This window comes from Talpa europaea, assembly GCF_964194135.1.
Source record: "Talpa europaea genome assembly, chromosome: 6".
In the NCBI taxonomy this organism is placed as follows: domain Eukaryota; kingdom Metazoa; phylum Chordata; class Mammalia; order Eulipotyphla; family Talpidae; genus Talpa; species Talpa europaea.
Window position 1 is genome coordinate 111614958 of NC_140072.1, and position 19210 is coordinate 111634167.

At 33.5% G+C, this 19210-nt stretch overlaps 1 protein-coding gene across 2 annotated transcripts in view; it reads right to left on the bottom strand.

The window, feature by feature from the left end:
• Window positions 1–19210, bottom strand: part of KLHL1 (kelch like family member 1) — a gene marked incomplete at both ends in the record, with an annotated part of 240056 nt that overhangs the window by 58416 nt on the left and 162430 nt on the right. For both annotated transcript variants that reach the window (XM_084234749.1, XM_084234748.1), the window contains one exon: window positions 9555–9741. In XM_084234749.1, the coding sequence (XP_084090875.1) occupies window positions 9555–9741 (187 nt within the window). The remainder of the gene's footprint in view (window positions 1–9554; window positions 9742–19210) is intronic.

Consider the following 19210-nt stretch of genomic DNA (forward strand, 5'->3'; position numbering starts at 1 on the left):
AGGGGAAAATAATTAATGACCAGAAGAATGAAAATGAGTCCCTAAAGAGGGAAGTAAAAGAAATGCAGGAGATCAAAGAATTAATGGAGACGCTAAAGAACTCTGGGAAAAGCAATGAAAGCAAAATAGATGAAATGGAAGAACGAATAAGTACTCTTGAAGACACAGAAATAAAAAGAACTAAAACAGAAAAGGAAGGAGAAGTAAGAAGGAAAAAGACTGAAGAAAGACTTCGGGAACTATCTGACTCCATGAGGAAAGGAAATATAAGAGTTATAGGAATCCCAGAAGGAGAGGAGAGTGATGTAAGAACAGAGAAAATATTCAAGGATATAATTGAAGAGAACTTCCCAAATGCGAAGAAGGAGCTGATAATTGATATACAAGAAGCAAGAAGAACACCAAACTTCCATGACGAAAGGAAAAATACAGCAAGACACATAATAGTAAAGCTCCCAAGAATCCAGGACAAGGAAAAAATAATGAAGCTGACAAGAGGGAAGAAACAGATAACATTCAAAGGAAAACCAATCAGGCTGACATCAGACTTCTCTGAAGAAACACTACGGGCAAGGAGAGAGTGGAGGGACATAGTCAACAGACTCCAAGAAAACAGATGCCAACCAAGAATCCTCTATCCCGCAAAGCTCTCCTTCCTCTATGAAGAAAGAATAAGGACCTTCCCAGACAAACAGAAACTCTGGAATTTTATTACGACTAAACCCCCACTCCAAAAAATACTACAAGGAATCCTAAAGCCAGAACCTCAGAGGGACGAATAACAACAAAAGAAGGCCAAAGAAAGTTATTAAAAGAATAAATAAATAAAATCAAAGGAAAGACAAACATAATGGCAAATACAGATGCTAACATATCAATACTAACTCTAAATGTAAATGGACTAAACTCTTCAATAAAAAGACACAGAGTTGCAGGCTGGATTAAGAAACAAAACCCAACCTTTTGCCGTCTCCAGGAAACACATTTAGCTGCAAAAGATAAAAATAGACTCAAAGTTAAAGGATGGAAAACAATTCTACAAGCAAATGGACCAAAAAAGAAGGCAGGAACAGCTATACTCATATCAGATAAAACACATTTCAAACTTAAAAAGATAAAAAGAGACCCCAGTGGTCATTACATTATGATCAAGGGGACAATACTTCAAGAAGAAATAACACTCATTAACATATATTCACCAAACGAAGGAGCACCAAAATATATCAGACAACTATTGGCATTTCTGAAAACAGACATCAGAGAAAACACATACATAGTGGGAGACTTCAACACACCACTATCAATAATGGATAGATCAACAAGACAAAAAATAAGTAAAGACACTAAAGTTCTAAATAAGGATCTAGAGTGCTTGGGCTTAACAGACATATATAGAACACTAAACCCAAAAAAATCTGAGTATACATTTTTCTCAAGCGCACACGGATCATTCTCCAGGATCGATCATATACTGGGGCACAAGACAAACATCAACAGATACACCAAGATTGAAATCATACCAACCATCTTTTCTGACCATGAAGGCATCAAACTAGAAATAAACCATAAAAAGAAGGCAAGGTACTCTCCTACCTCATGGAGATTGAAACCCACACTACTGGAAGTCCACTGGACTAATGAGGAAATGCAAATCAAAACTACCATGAGATACCATCTTACACCAGTGAGAATGGCACATATTATGAAAACTAGCAACAACAAATGTTGGCGAGGGTGTGGAGAAAAAGGAACTCTTCTGCACTGTTGGTGGGAGTGCAAACTGGTCCAACCACTATGGAGAGCTGTGTGGAGATTTCTGGACCTACTAAACATAGAGCTTCCATATGATCCAGCAATTCCACTCCTAGGTATTTACCCAAAGGACACAGAAACATCAATTCCAAAGAGCACCTGCACCCCTAGGTTTATAGCAGCACTATTTACAATAGCTAAGCTTTGGAAACAGCCCAAATGCCCAAAAATAGATGACTGGATCAAGAAGATGTGGTACATATACACCATGGAATATTACTCAGCATTCAAAAAAGATAAACACATGCAATTTGCAGCAACATGGATGGCGCTGGAAGGGATCATGCTCAGCGAAATAAGCCAGAAAGAAAAAGAAAAATACCGGATGGTCTCACTCATAGCAGGAATCTAGAAAACTTAAATAAGGGACCAGGAAAATGAATAACTATAAGAAAGTGAAAATCAAAATCAATAAAAATCTATGAACCAGAGACACTTTTTGGGTGGCGGGAGGGGAGGGATTGGGGTCAAAATGGGGGGGGGGGTTGAAATTGTATGGGGAATATAAAAATAAAATTTATTATTAAAAAAATAACAAATAAATAAAAAATAAAAATGAACAATGATGTAAAAAATTTTTAAAAAATTAAAGAAAAAAACTAAAAAAAAAAGATAAAACCTTAATGTCTATTTATAGTTAACCCAACTTAATAAAGTATAGGAAACACTCTTTAAGCAGAAAAAGCAAGATTAAAATATAAAGGATTACCTAGAAAATGTCCTAGTTGCTCTTTAAATCCCTTGAATGCTGCATTTCTTTAAGTTTCTACTTTACCAAGAAAAATAAATTCTCAGAAGTTTGGTGTTAAGGGTTAGATTTTTATCTAAGCATATGGAATATTTGTAATGCCCAATTTCTATCGGGCTAAGTATGTGTTTAAAATTCCTAAATGTTGTTGTATTTAATTTATTTTTTGCTTTATTGCTGATTTAATCAGGAACAAATTTTTAAACCTATTGTACACTACTTTTAAGCCTGTACTGAATAAATGTAACAATAACCAAATTCCTGATGTTATTCAATTCTAAAATGAGATTCAGAATCCCTAATAAAGTTCAATTTTTAATGAATCTTTAATCTCAAAAGACTATGGTAATGTTAGAGAAGTTCAAATGCTGGCAAACATCTTGATTCAATAGATTCCATATTCTCTTATTCTTTTGTGCTATAATGTTTATATTTGAAGTCACCAAGTTTAAAAATTCAAATTAGTCATATTCAAATTTTTAATAGTGTTGTGATTTTTGTATTGATTTTAGTTTATTGCTCAATCCTAACCATCAGTTGGCTAAATTCAATGTTCTTTTATTTTTTTATTTGCTTTTTCATTTTTACATGCAGATTTGCAAGTAGAATTGATCTTGTATGAACATTCTGTAAATATAGTATTTTCTAAAAATAAAATGCAACTTACTGGACCTTAAAATTGATAAATGTATATAAGACTACTACTAATTTGTGAAATATGAGACTTGAATGAATGTATTCATTGAATGTCACTGGAAGTTAGGGTATTTACATTCACAGTAAAATTAACCTATTGCATTGTTCACAATAGAGTTTGCATGCTTTGGCTCCAAGAGGTGAAAAATAATGTTACATTGGGGGCCTCCCTGGTGGCACAAGGGTTTAGGATGCAACCTATGAAGCAATCCGCAGCCTCTGCAGCACGAGTTTGATCCCCGGCTGGTCAGGGAGCAACCCACATGGCGCAGCAGACCTCTTCTGTCTCTCCCGCTGCTCCCCTCAGCAGTGTATTTCAGTCAATCGCCCATTCTGTTCCCCACACTGTCTGGTGAAATCTCCCATCCACACACCTCTGTCCTGTGCCTCAGCTCTTCTATGCATAAATAAATAATTAAATAATAATGTTACATAGTGCATGGTATTTGATATTTATTACTCTCATATGGAACACATGGACTCAGGTTAATATAGGTACAACACAGAGATATCAGGGGTTCCATTTCAGACTACCACAATATAATGACTCAAAGGTTTTGATTTCCTAGTGTATATAAACCTTATGTTTACACTAGAGTAGATTTTATTTAGAATGTAGTATCATTGTCTAATATAAAAAGTACATAATTAAAAATTACTTTGCTAAAAATATGCTAACCGTCAGCTGAGTCCTCTGTAAGTTGTACTTCTGGTGGATGGTGTTGCCTCCCTGTTGATGACTGTTGACTAAGTAGGGTGGTGGCTGTTGAAGCTTGGACTGTCTGTAGGAATTTCTTAAAATAAAACAACAATGAAATTTGCCAGGTCAATGGTCATTTCTTTTTTCAAAATATTATTTTGTTTCATAAAATGCTCTTTAATGGTATTTTATCTCAGTAGAACTTCTTTCAAAATTGGAGATAATCCTTTCTTACTGTCTCTGCTTTATCAACTTAATTTATGTAATTTATGTAATTTAAGGTTTATAAATCGATTGTTGTCATTTCAGTGTTGTGAACAGCAACTTCACTAGGAATAGATTCCATCTCAAAAACCTACTCTCTTTTCTCATTCATAAAAAGCAACTCACTCCTCATTGTTAAAATACTATCATGAAATTGAAGCAAATCAGTCATATCTTCAGATTCCACTTCTAGTTTTGGTTCTCTTACTATTTCTGTAATGTCTGCGGTTATATCTTCCATTAAGTCTTGAAGCCCTCAAAGCCTTCTATGAGGGTTGGAGTCCACTTATTCCAAACTTCTATTAATAATGCTATTTTGACTTCCTCTCATGAATCACACATGCTTTTAATGACATCTACAATTGCAAATGCCTTTCCAGAAACTTTTCTGTTTGCTTTGCCCACATCCACCAGAAGAATCACTTTTGGTCAGCTGTAACCTTTTGAAATGTTCTTCAATAACAAGACTTAAAGTCAGAATTATCCCTTGATTCATAAACTGCAGATTGGCTTTTGTGTTGGTAGGTTTTCTGTACATCTCCATAAGAGAGCTCTTAAATAACTGTTGCATTGTTGGAAATGAGCAAAAATATTTTGAAAGACATTTTTTTCTGAACAGTAGGTTTCAATAGTGGACATAATATATTCAGTAAAGCATGTTGTAAGCAGAAGTGCTGTCATCAAGCCTTTGTTGCCACATTTATACATCATAGGAGGAGTAGATTTAGCATAATTCTCAAGAACCGTAGTAATAATTTAGCATTGACTTTAATTTAAAGTCAACATCTGTATTAACCACTAACAGAGAGTCAAATTGTGAAGTCAAATTGTGTATGAAGACAATTTGAAGTCAAGCATTGATTTCTCTCTGGCCATGAACGTTCTAGAAGACGTGTTCATCCAATATAAGACTATTTTGTCTACACTGATAACCCATTGTCCAGTATAACCACCTTCATCAGTGATCTTAGTCCTATATAACTTGCTGTTGCTTCGAGATAAGCACTCGCTTCTTCACTTTGCACTTCATGTTGTGGAGATGGCTTCCTTAAGCCAATGTTGCCACTAATTTGATCTATCCAGACCATGCAAAAATTTTATAAGACTGTTTCACTTTCTTATTATTCATACATTCACTGGAATAACATTTAGCTTCCTTTAAGATTTTTTTTTTTTTGCATTTACCATTTAGCTAACTGATTGACAAATCTCAAGCATAGTCATGTTGATTTCTACAAATGCTCATTTTGGCAAATCTTTAAAGTGATGGGTGATTTCTTATCTTCTACCAGATGTCATGCATATATTCATTAGTGAAATCACCCAAGCCCAAGCAAATTTCTTGATGCAGTCATGAATATTGCAATCCTTCAGAATTGTGCCACTGTCTTCCTCAGTTGCAGCAATAGCCTGAACAATAGACTCCTTCTCAGGCATAGGTTTTAAAAACTGCTATAACTCCTTGACCTATTGGTTTGATCAGAAAAGTAGTGTTGGAAGGAAAAATTGTGACTTTGATATCAGGATGAATATCACCAATAAAAAAAAAAGGATATCCCAGAGCATTATAAACAATAACCAAATTCTTTAATGCATGCTAGTCATTAGACAGTTCTTCTTCATTTCTTTGGCATAGCAACACAGGAGGGCAACTTGTAACAGGAACTGGATCATCTATGACTTCTCATTGCTTAGACTACAGGAAATATGTATTTATTTCATATGCTTGGAAGAATACACAGTTGTTTTTTTTTTAATTTTTTTAAAGATTTATTTATTTTATACAAGAACTGGGGTACAGGCCAGATGCATGGGAGGGTGAGAGGATTCACCAGAGACAGAGCAGGGAACAGAACAGGCAGACTGACGAAATACACTACTGAGGGGAGCAGCAGGCGTGACAGGAGAGGTCTGCTGTTCCATGTGGGATCCTCGCCAGCCGGCCAGCCGGGATCAAACTGGTGCTGCAGAGGCTGCAGACAGCTTCACAGTGTAGTGCTCCACAGCCTGTGCCACCAGGGGAGGCCCCAGATTACAAAGAGTTTTAATTTGTGTCCCCAAGCAAGAATGCATCATGTCGTTTAAAACCTTGAAACCTGACATTGATTTAGTCATCTATTTCCAGAACCCAAAAGTTTCATCAGTATTGAATATTTGCTCTGGCAAGTAATTTTTCTCCATAGTCATTTTATCTAGGGTTTCCAAAAACTTTTCAGCTACTTTACATCAACACTTGCAGACTCATCACTCTCTTTAACATTTTGTAGTGAATAATAATTTTTGAATCATTTAAACCACCCAGAGCTATCAGTAAATTCAACAGAGCTGGGTCCAGCTTTTACTTTCAACATTACAAACCAATTTTTGCTGTGATAATAACTGACATTTATTATTTGTGATAATAATTGTGTTAAAGGGAACACTTCTGTGACTGATCTTCCATTCAGGTCATCAGAAGATTCTTCATATTTTATCGAGGCCCTTCTCAAATGTTTGTTTGTTTTGTTACTTTCAGGGAAGCCAATCATTAATATTTTCCATCATTTTGTTCTTGTTCAAGATCATAACTATGGCGCTGGTGTAAAACTCTAGGACAACAGGCAGTAGGAATTGTGGGGCCACTGTCATATTTAAGAGGCCCTTTGTTAACCAAGACAGCATTATGCAGGACAGGGATCTAGGAACATCAAAGATCACTAATCACTGACAGCCATAACAGATGAAATAATGAAAGATTTGGAGATACTGAGAGATTACTAAGATGTGACACAGGGTAGATTTGCAAATGCCATTAACCTTCAGTTACAAAAGGTGCAATATCTGTGAAGTGCAATGAAGTGAAGTTCAATAAAACAAGTGATGCCTGTGGGTATCCTTTCATGGCTTGCAAAATAATTCTTTTGCATTCAAGTAAAATGTCTTACTATTGTTTGATGCGATTTGTGTCTAATAAGATATTTTCTGTCTTACTACCTTAAAATAGAAAATTATAAACAACTTCCTTTTGAAAAAAAAATCTGACATGTTATCTTATATCATCACATATGTTGAGGAAGCAAAGAATAGATAGAGGCAGAGAAAGAGGGAGGAAGAATGAATGGAAAAACACATTATGTTTGTAGTTCTTAAAGCAACAAATTATTTGTCCTATTTTTTTTTTATCACTATGGAGAGCTGTGTGGAGATTTCTGGACCTACTAAACATAGAGCTTCCATATGATACAGCAATTCCACTCCTAGGTATTTACCAAAGGACATAGAAACATCAATTCCAAAGAGCACCTGCACCCCTGTGTTTATAGCAGCACTATTTACAATAGCTAAGCTTTGGAAACAACCCAAATGCCCAAAAATAGATGACTGGATCAAGAAGATGTGGTACATATACACCATGGAATATTACTCAGCATTCCAAAAAGATAAACACATGCAATTTGCAGCAACATGGATGGAGGTGGGAGGGCTCATGCTCAGCGAAATAAGCCAGAAAGAAAAAGAAAAATACCGGATGGTCTCACTCATAGCACGAATCTAGAAAACTTAAATAAGGGACCAGGAAAAAGAATAACTATAAGAAATAAAATATCAAAATCAACAAACAACTGTGAACCAGAGACACTCTATGGGGTTGGGGGGTGGGGAAAGGAGGGTTTGGGGTCAAAATAAGGGGGTTGTAATTGTATGGGGAATGTAAAAATAAAATTTAAATAATAATAATAAAAATTCATAGTCCTGTTAGTTATCAGAAGAAGTCAAATTAGTCACTGTTTTACCTTAATCAAATTATTTATATAAATTATATAAGACTATACAAATAAATATGAAAATATGGGTGAAAAATATATAATCCTGATCTAAATTAACTAGTGACATATAGAGCCAGGTTGGAGCTTAATATGTCAAAATTTTTATAAAATTAAACATATCTGGGGCCTCCTCAGTGGCGCAGTGGTTGAGCGCTGGGTTGCGAAGCTGCCTGCAGCCTCTGCAGCGCCGGTTCGATCCCCGGCTGCTCCCCGGCCACCGGAGGAGGGTCCCACATGGCGAGCAGACCTCTCTTGCCGCCCGCTGCTCCCCTCAGCAGTGTACTTCGGTCCTTTTGCCTGCTCTGCTCCCCACTCTGGCTCTGGTGAATTCTCTCACCCTCCTGCGCTTCTGAATGTACCCAGTGCTTGTATAATTAAATAAATGAATGGATAAATAAATAAATAAATCTTTTTAAAAAAATAAATAAAATTAAACATACCTGTATATATGTAAAAAAACAATATCTGTCCTTTTAAACTGATAACTCTGCTCTTTTATATATATTAATACTCTAGTGCTCATTTAACTTGCTAGTTACTAGAAATCAATATCCTGGTAAATAGAAGTTAAATTTTCAAAAAAAAACTAAGTTAGTGAACACAATCTAATAGCCACAGAAATCTTGACAAACAAACAAACAAACAAACAAGGAACATGTACTGTTCTCTGTTGATGATATAAAATAATTGCCTTTAGCTGCTATTTTGGAATCTCACTTCACAGTTGTTTAAGTAAATTTTGTTGTTTCTGAATTTGAAATAATAAGCTGCCTTTAATAGATGTTGAATATGTGATCAGGCTATTGCTTCTAAGCGTATATTTTACATGCACACCAAATATATTATGGATGATCATGTCACTTATTCTATACAAATGGGTGACAATTGTAACATTTGTCATGTATACTGGTTCAAAATGAAAGAGCCACATTAGAAAGACAGAAGAAGACAAATAGTTGTGGAGATTATCCCACTAGCTCTAGAAAAGTAAAAACAATATCTACAAATGTATGTGTTTATTTTTAAACAAATTATTCACTTCCTTCAAAAGGGCAAAATTGGTAAACACAATTAAATATGTAAAGTATACTTGCCACAGCTATACTTATTTATAATGGTTTATTTGTTTTCTGTTTGATATTTTGAACTCCTCTAAAACAGAGCTCTAGTCTTCATATTATTCACAGCAAATATGCTCCTGACACATTAGATTTCCTTTATTTAAATTTGAAATATAATTCTCAATATATGCAACAAATTAGTTTACCTCTGTTTTCTAAATATATTAAATCTCCTTTTCATTTCACATGAAGTCAGGTATATAATGTACAAGTGATACAGCATTTGAAGATGAATGATAAACAGAAGCAATGACTATAGATTGACAATAAGAGGTGTTCTTTAAGTATTTTCCTTAATCTTAAATCATAATGGATAAAACTAGCACTATCTGAGAATTGTTGATGAAATACAGATTGCAATCTTAAGATACAGACTATATATTATGTATGGATATTGAATTATTTACCTTTGTTGTTATCCATTCCTCCGACAGCATACAGAGTTCCAACTGTAGATTTTCTAGGTTTAGTTCTTGGACTTTGCATTAAAGTTCTTCTTTCGGGCAACAGATGATATTTCATTGCTTCCAAAATGAGCTTTTGGCATTCCAGATCATTCTTAAATAATGTATGATTTTCTAGGTCAGCCAATATCTGAAAAATAGATAATCTTTTTTAATAATGCTTTTTATAGAAATGAGTACATGAGGCCAGTAGTTAAAATTTATAAACTTAAGGCCTATAGTATTATTCCTATATTGAGAGCAATGCAAAATGTAATAAGAATTAGTTGCACAGACAAATGATGATGAGTTGCACAGGCAAAATGCATGGCTTCCAAGAGAAGTAAAATTTATATTAATCTAATTATTATTTACTTTCATTTTGTTCTACAAAGTATAAAGGAACTTCTAAATACCCCCTTTTTTCATTGTCCTTTTTATGAAAGCTGTTTATAAATCCGTGTATTGCTTATGTTAGCCATAAACATGGCTAATACAAGAAATTAAATAAGGGCCTCCCCTGGTGGTGCAGGCGGTTGAGCACAGCACTTTGAAGCTGTTTGCAGCCTCTGCAGCACCAGTTCGATCCCGGCCAGACGGCAAAGGTCCTACATGGCATGGCAGACTTCTCCTGCCTCGCCCGCTACTCCCCTCAGCAGTATATTTCGTCAGTCTGCCTGTTCTGTTCCCTGCTCTGTCTCTGGTGAATCTTCTCACCCTCCCGTGCATCTGGCCTGTACCCCGGCTCTTGTATAAATAAAATAAATCTTTAAAAAAATAATTAATTAATTGTAAAAAAGAAATTAAATAATAACCATCAACAACTTAGGTCATAACAAATCTATCATAAATTGTCACATATTTACTTTAAAGTGGTTCAGATACAGGCAAAATTCCTTTCAAATTAAAAATAAAATTAAATAGAAGTGGAAACAATTATCCTTATAACATTTATTTAAGCACTCAAGCAGTTGAACATATAGCAGGCAAGGGAATAGTTTCTATTAGTTAAAATAAGAAATTTAATACAAATATTCATCACGTAAGGCAACTGTGGGGGCAAGATGGGCACAGAGCAGGTTTTCTGATCCAGCAGACAGGTAAAGGAGAGTCTTGGAGCCCTCGGTGGCTTTCTCAGGCTTTTACTGAGCCTTACATTTGGTGTGGCAAACAGGTGCACAGGAGGCAGGGGTGCCGGGGGGCCAGGAGGCCTGTAGGCCTCCAAGCCCCTAGCAAGTCTTCTCTCTGGGCTTTTCTGGCTTCTTTCTCCCCTTCTCTCTCCTGCCTTTTCTGCTTCTCCTTCTGCTTCTCTTGGTGACCATCTCAATACTCCTCCTATGGCCCACAGAAGTAAACAAGACAGCTTACACAATGCAACAACTGCAGGTGCCCCATCAGGAAGGGCAATCCTAATGGTGGGAGGGCAGAAAAGCCTGAAAAACCATTTACCTTACAGCAACACAGAGTGAGACCAGACTTATTAAATTGTATTATACTTCTCTATTGCTGCAACAGGTTTTCATCTTCACAAATTCTTCTGTGTTCATTCTTTAAACACATTTAGGCTTTTTTCTTTGCCTCTGTTCATTTACAGATCTCTTTTTTCCTAGATTCTTTCAGCATAACACTGTTTTTAAATGAAACAGACTCATGTACAATGATTACCTAAAAATTAGATTTTGCTTTTAAACATATGATGTACCAATAGTTTTCCCAATTGGGGATAATCATAGAATAATTCCTTTTACCAAAAAATATATGATTGGAAGTTTCTCAATATCTTCACTGTCAGTATGCTTTTACACTTAAAATAATCATCAAATTCATCCTTATAAACTATTATTTATTAAACATAAAGGAAATATTCTGTTTGTGATTTTTTTAATATAGAAGATATATCAGAAATAAAAATAACCTGAGATTCAATATGAAGGACAGCATGGAATATGTTAACAATTATTATATACAATTCTATGGGATTGATCCTTTGATCCTTATCAGCTAGGCAGTCACTATGCAAATATACCTTATCTCCCTATTACCTTGGTAGATTTTTCTCTGTGACAAGTTGGCATCGAGCAAATTATATATTGAATAGTAAAGTTATATCTGCAAAATGTAACATAGTCACAACATATGTAAGAGAACCTTGTATGTATTATTTAGAACTGATATGAAAAATCAGAATTCTTTAGAAGTACTAAAACACTTATTTTCATTTTACATCTTTTAAAGTTTCATTAGCTTTATTACTAGTTTCACTTTGATTAGAAAAAGAAAATTAAGGGCAATTATTAAAGCAATGCATTTATTATATAAAATAAATTGATTGTTAGTGACTTTTAAATTGAACCAATGCTAAAAATATTTAGCAACATAAAATATTGATGAATATCTTAATCACGTATGCTTACATATAGACACACCTCAATTACAGTTTATTAGGAATACTTATATGAATTTACATCAAATTTTTGCAGTAAGTGGAAATTATGGCCCTGAAAGTATTGCTTCATTGAAATGCAATGTCTTATTTAAGCATTAGATTCTGCATTGCTTTTCTAATCACCAAATTAGAAAAAATAGAATAAATTTTCATATCAATCCAAAGAATTTTCTTTGTAATTTATCTCATGTGCCAATGAAAATAACATTTTTTGCCCACAAATATTTTTTTATTTTTGTATTTATTTTTAAAATTGTATTTTTATTACAGTATCATTGATTTGCAACAGATATATGTAATCACACCACACCTACAACCAAAGCACCAAAACAGTCCTCCCTTTGCTCTCTACATCCCATACTCCCCTTCTTGTAACCTCAATTTTTCAGTCAGATTTCTTGGATTTGTTCTGCCTATTTCTTTGTTTAATTTTCACATATGAGTAAAATCACCTGGTATTTATCTTTCTCCTTCTGACCTGCTCCATTTAGCATAATCCTCTCCAATTTTACCCTTGTGATCACAAAGGACAAGAGTTCATTTTTTTTTTTAATACTGAGTAGTGTGCCATTGTGTATATATACCACATCTTTTCAATACACTCTTCTTTCCTTGGGCACTTCAACTATTTCCTTAACTTGGCTATTGTCAGGTTTCTCTGCACTAACTTGCATGTATAGATACTGTCCTAACATTGTAACTCTTTCTCTTATGCAAACAAATAAAATCAGATGCATAGATTTACTTGTATTCAGACCTACTCTTACTTCAAAGAGAGAGGATGCAACTCTAATTTTACAGTTGAAGTCAGAAAATATTTACATTATATAAATTTGTATTATAGTCTTCTTAAAAGATAAAGTAATGCTATTATAAAAATTATATCAGCATTATCCTCTACTGTTAGTGGCTATTCCTTAAGTAAGAATATTACTGCATGTAAGAAGACATACTCTGAAAGGTAAGGTAAGGGATAAAATCAGTACAAAGCATAGTAAATACATCCATCTAGGTCTATTATCTGGTTAGACAGTCCATTGGAAAGTGACATGCAATATTAGATACTTAAAAAGATAAATTTAAACTTACAATGGACAAAAGAAAGTATGAGCTCTCTAACTCTTTATCCTTGGGCTATCAAGGTTATAAAAACATTCTCACATTCATAACAGTGACAAAATTTCATATACCTCATATTACTTCATAATATTTCAAACTTCTGTTTTTCTACTGGGTATTGTGTTACAAAAAAAATCAACCCACCGAATTTGAATCTATAAAATAAAATTGATTCCTATTAGAAATGATAACCTTTAGAGAACATGTGACAGTTTCATACATAGTCTTTCAAGTGTTCTACTTGAAAAAATGAATAAGATAAATGAAAAAATATTATCTTACGTAAGGTGTAGGAAAATTACTTTCTAGTTCAATGTCTTATAAATAGGTCTGATACAAATAAATATTTCCCAATGCTTTTACCAAGCAGTTTCTAAGACATTCCACAGGAAAACAATAATTCAAAGGCACCCTCTGTGCTAAATAAATCCAGAGCCTATTTAATAGGATAAGGTACTGGTGAAAGAAGAGAGTTCAATTTTCACAGAACTTGGTAGCAACACAACAGATGATGAGCTGATAGGGCTGTCCAATTTCTCAATGGAAAACATACACTATGTCAGGTCTAGAGATGTTTTCTTCATGTTTTCTCTGTTACAGATAAATTTTTCAAAGCAGAGAGGGGAAAATGGACAATTATGTTAAAAACTTGACACTATTATTTAGTTGGTTTACCAGTACTTACAGAATTTCATCATTATTTGTGTATCTGCTACAACTAAAACAGCCTAAATGTGTGTTAGAGAAATAATCTCAACTGTATCAGTTGAAAATATCAGTGTGCATTCTGAAAACAGCTTATTGATATGAGTAGATACATACTCAGATGATATTTATAGTCACGTTAGCATCAGTTGAAAAATATTTTGGCGAGTTAGAATCTTGAAATTTTAGACAACTACAATATCTTTTAGTCCTTTCTACTGTCATAACCACCATTTTGGCTAAGCTATTTGAGTTTATTATATTATTTTTAAATAAATAAGAAAAGTTAATAGTTTTTTGCTACATCTAAGCCCTCATTTCAAAAGGAAAAAAATAAATTACTAACATACTAAGCCTTATATCAGATACATCTGAATGATTCCTGCTCAAGTATTTGAGGAAACAAGAAAAAAACAATCTTTGAAATAAGGAGTAGGTTCATTAATTTTATTCTGAATACAGAAATATTTGATTGTCTTAAGATGAAAAATAATTGGTTAAGCTGGCAGAACAAATAGAGAAAAATAATGATATGATCAAAACAAACAGAGCTCAAAAAATTATTCAAGTGATATTTCTTATTAGCCACAAGTGAAATGGGCTTTATGCTGCTCTAATTTATGATCACACTTTATTTATTTATTTTATACTTGCTGTTCCACAGGTAATTTGAAAACAAAACTTCTATAACTTAAATAAGGATCTGATGTCATGCGTGAACATAGACAAGATCCAAAATAAGATTCATTGCATCCTAAGTAAGCTCTGGACATCTAGTGCATGCATGAATTCATTCATTGTGTTCCTTTATGTAACACATGAGTGAAATCTTACAGTGTTTATCTTTTTTTCCATCTGACATTTCACTAAGCCAATTACCTTCTTGGTCTATCCATGTTATTGTAAATGACAGAATTTTATTTTATTTCTTTATTTATTTTGTATAGAAGCCTAGTATTTATCGTCAGCACCTATTTTGTGGCTAGTACTATAATCGCTTCTGGAAACTACAAGTTCTCCCATCATTAATCTATTCTTCTCAAGCCCACCCTCCTCCCTGTCTCTAAGAAAACCTTCCTTAATTTACTTATGTCTAGGCTATATTCAAAAGCATGTATTACTTTCTTATTTTTGCAAGATATTATTAAACACCCTCAGAGTGACATGCCAAAATTTCTATACAACTTGATTTTAGTTGCACACACTTCCTAGTTACCTAAGCACACAATAGTCTATATTTCATATTTTAGCTCTTTTGATCTCTTTTCTTCTAACTAGAACATGCCCTTGAAAAACATAATATTGGTAGTACTTATTTTCTTTTGGGACTCTTGCTGAAATACAACTGAATCTTCAGAGTCCAGTTTAATTTTTATCACTTTCATGAGGACTTACCTAATTGTTGAGGTCACAGTTGGTGTAATTTGTTTTTATAAGTAACATCAGATTTAAATCAGCAGTTATCTGTGTAATCACTAAGGGTTTATACATAGTAAGTCATAAAATTGTAGGAAATCAGAAAATGTGGCTAGAACCCTCTGTTGGATGCCACTGATAACTTTATAGATTCCTAGAAATTGCATAATGACTATCTGATTGATTGCTTACAATCATTACAATATCTATTAATTTATTTAAATAATTTATTCAATATTGGTATTTGAAAATATATAGGCTGAAATATATTCAATATCACATCTTAAATTGCATGCAACAATTAATCATCTTCATTAATATTTATGATCTTTCAGAAACATCTTAATATCTAAATTTCTAAATGATTTATTCCAGATTTAGTTGATGACATGCTTGTCTCCAGTCATCATTAATAGCAAAACTCCAATACACAAAAACTGGGCTCTTGGACATTACTGTATGGTGATTTGACTCTCAACTTAGAGGAATAAGTTAAGATGTTCTGTTAACAATTGAAACACATACATGCATAGTTGAACTTAGTAGTCCTCATTGTCATTCTTTCTCCTACATTGACTTAAGCTTCTGTTTCTTAGTGTTTTATGTATTTCTTTACTTGCATTTTTATTTTAAGTTACTTCCATTGTAACTGATACAGACTATTTTGTATATATATAAAAAAAAAGATATATGAGTAAATAGCCCCCAAACTTGCCCTCCTTCCTCAGATCCTTTGACAATTCAATCCTTGTTCCATGATATTTCTCTTTGGTAGTTTCTTTTCTTAGCAATCAAGCTCACATCCAAATCCTCATCAAATATTCTTTATGACAACATTGCTTATGACTTGTTTATGACAATATTGCTTTATGACCCTTTCTTTCTGCAATTCCATTTCCTTTCCAAATAGTACTTTACTGATTGGTATTCTTAACTCATTTTTTTTTAATTTTTAAGAAAAATTTGTAATTTGATTCTTGTATTCAGTATAATCAATCATTTGCAGAATCAAACTATCACTACACAATATCCTGAAACACATGCATTCATTATTTGCTATGTTGCTGTCTTGTTTCAATTCCCTTATATTACAAGAAAAACTATTTCCTAGTTTATTTCCTGTTTTTTTTTTTAATTCAAGCTCTTTTCTCACTGTACCTAGAGATTAGTCTTTTATTTTGAAAAGACTGTGCTATTTAATACTTCCTAAATGAACAATTTCTTTATTGTATCTTTAATGTGATTATTTCATCATTGGAATATCTGACTCTTGGTTGAAAGTATTTGTTTTCCCCTGTTTTTTTAATGAACCTTTAAAAATATATGTCTTTTTGTATACAAATGAATCTCTTTAGGACTGAGACATGATCTGTAGTTTCTGTATTCATGATATAGTGCTGCATTTCTTTTATTTATTAGTTGCCAGTAAAATAAATACTTTCACTATCTTACTTATAAATCATTATATGTTACTGTCTCAATCTTAAATATTAACTATTTGAATATTGAATATGAATTTTGTTTAGTATTTTGTATTTAAGTTCTTTTAGCTCTTTCAAAAACATTTTTTTAACTACATAGATTTTTTTAAGATTGATTATTTACGCATACAAGAGCTGGGGTACAGGCTAGAGATGCAGGGGGATGAGAGGATTCACCAGAGACAAAGCGAGGAACAGAACAGGCAGACTGACCGAACTACACTGCCGAGGGGAGCAGCGGGCTAGACAGGAGAGGTCTGCTGCGCCATGTGGTTTGCTCCCTAGCCAGGGATTGAACTCGTGCTGCAAAGTCTGCGGACTGCTTCATAGTGAGGTGCTACCCCTTGTGCCACCAGGGAGGCCCCCAAAAACATATTTTTGATTGGAAAATACAAATAATAGCAATTGTTAAGTCATATTTGCTATCTTAAGGAAGAATCAGACACACTCAAACCAAAAATAAAATCACATTATTTGAGCTCACATATCTATATCCTAGTTACCAAGACCAAGGTCAATCCCCTAAGGAAAAAAAATATGTTAAAATCATGCAATTATTAATAGATGGTTAAATTTACTTATATTTTATGTAAATGATTATATTTCAACACCAGTTTCTGTTATTTGAAATTAATGGACTGTATTTTAGCCAAACAGGGAACTCAAATAATCATAACCATAATTCAAACTATCTTGTGATACATGAAATTCTCCTGAAATAATAAAATTTAATTGAAATATCCAGTGTTATTCTGCCTTTCTCTAGGGCTTCCTTATAAGAAAATTCCCTGAATTAAGAAGTAACACAACTCCCACAGACCAAGAATAGCTAACATGTCAATGCACTGAGAAGAAGTGCCATTCTCAATTATAACTTCCTTGAAAGGGATAAATCTGAAGGTGGTCTATACACTCTATGTAGAAGTTATTGCTGTAGGCTTGTAAAGGACATCTGGTACAAGAAAGGTTGAGGATTCTTTCTCTGCTCTCCTGTATTTTATCTAGAGAAGTTAATTATTTTTAAAGATTTATTTATGCATACAAGAACTGGGGTGCAGGCTAGAGTTGCAGAGGGTGAGAGGATTCACCAGAGACAGAGTGGGGAGCAGAACAGGCAGATTGACTGAAATACACCGCTAAAGGGAGCAAAGGGCAAGACAGGAGAGGTCTGTTTCACCATGTGGTGGATCCCTGGCCGGGTCGAACTCCTGCTGCAGTGTCTGTGGACAGCCCCACAGTGGTGCATCTTAACCCCTTGTACCACCAGGGAGGCCCCTCAGAGAAGTTAATTCTGATATCAAAATGCAGATGATACTCCTGGAAGTTCTTTGACACAAATTTACAGGAAGGAAAATGAAGAGACTACATTTCTTTAGATTTTTGAAAACTGGATTTCCCAATTTCAATAATTATGTGGACCTAGTAATATGTTTTTTATTTTGCTTTAACCCTATGTCAATTACCTTTAAATAAAAACTTTTCATTTCTCTCACACTAATTATAAGGTATAAGTCAGTTTTTTACCTCCCTCATTTCATGAAGAAAAGATAGAGAAAGAATTTTAATCACTGCATATTTGCAGATTTCCAGCTTTCTTTAGATTTACTCTGATCAAAGCTTAACATACCTCTTTTGATCATCATCAGTGAAATAAGTTCCTGTAAAAACATCAAGGTGGTTGCATCTTGCAAGTCAATAAGGGATTAAAATAATTCTCCTAAGTAAAGCTAATTCCACTGGGCATACACCATGTCTGTAGAGTTGCTAAAGTTTGGGTATAAAATGAGTTGTTCAAATATCTTAACTGAATAAAATTCAGGAATAAGAAAATATAAGCTTATTCATTTTAATACTAGGGCATGAAAAAATATCGGAATGCATCAAACCCTATTGCAGAAATTTTGGTATGTAAAAAGTTATATATCAGTTTCTTATATAATTGATAAACTAAATTATATAAATGAAGTAGCTAATAGAGTAATTTACAATGCAATTTATAATATAATGGTACATATGGAAATCTTTTCCACTACAGTTGACAGAATTATATTAACCTGTGATGAGAAGTCTATAATATTTTCATCTACAACCCCATTTTCATTTGCTATTTTTTTCAAAAGAGGTAACATTAAAGCATTCATTCTTATGTTCCTTACATATAATCTTCCTGGGCTTGCATAACATTTGAAAATCATTGCAAGAAATAACATTAATGATTTTATTATGTAGATATATGCTGGAAGATAATTGTTTTAGAGTGGTATTTACCAGATCCAGCAATTCCACTTCTGGGTATTTATCTAAAGGAGATGAAAACATTAACTTGAAAATTTACTTACAACCCCATGTTAATTACAGCATTATTTACATGAATTAATATATGGAAACAACTTAAGCATTCATCTATTAAGAAAATATGACATAGAAGCATCCCCACTTACCATTGTAAAGTT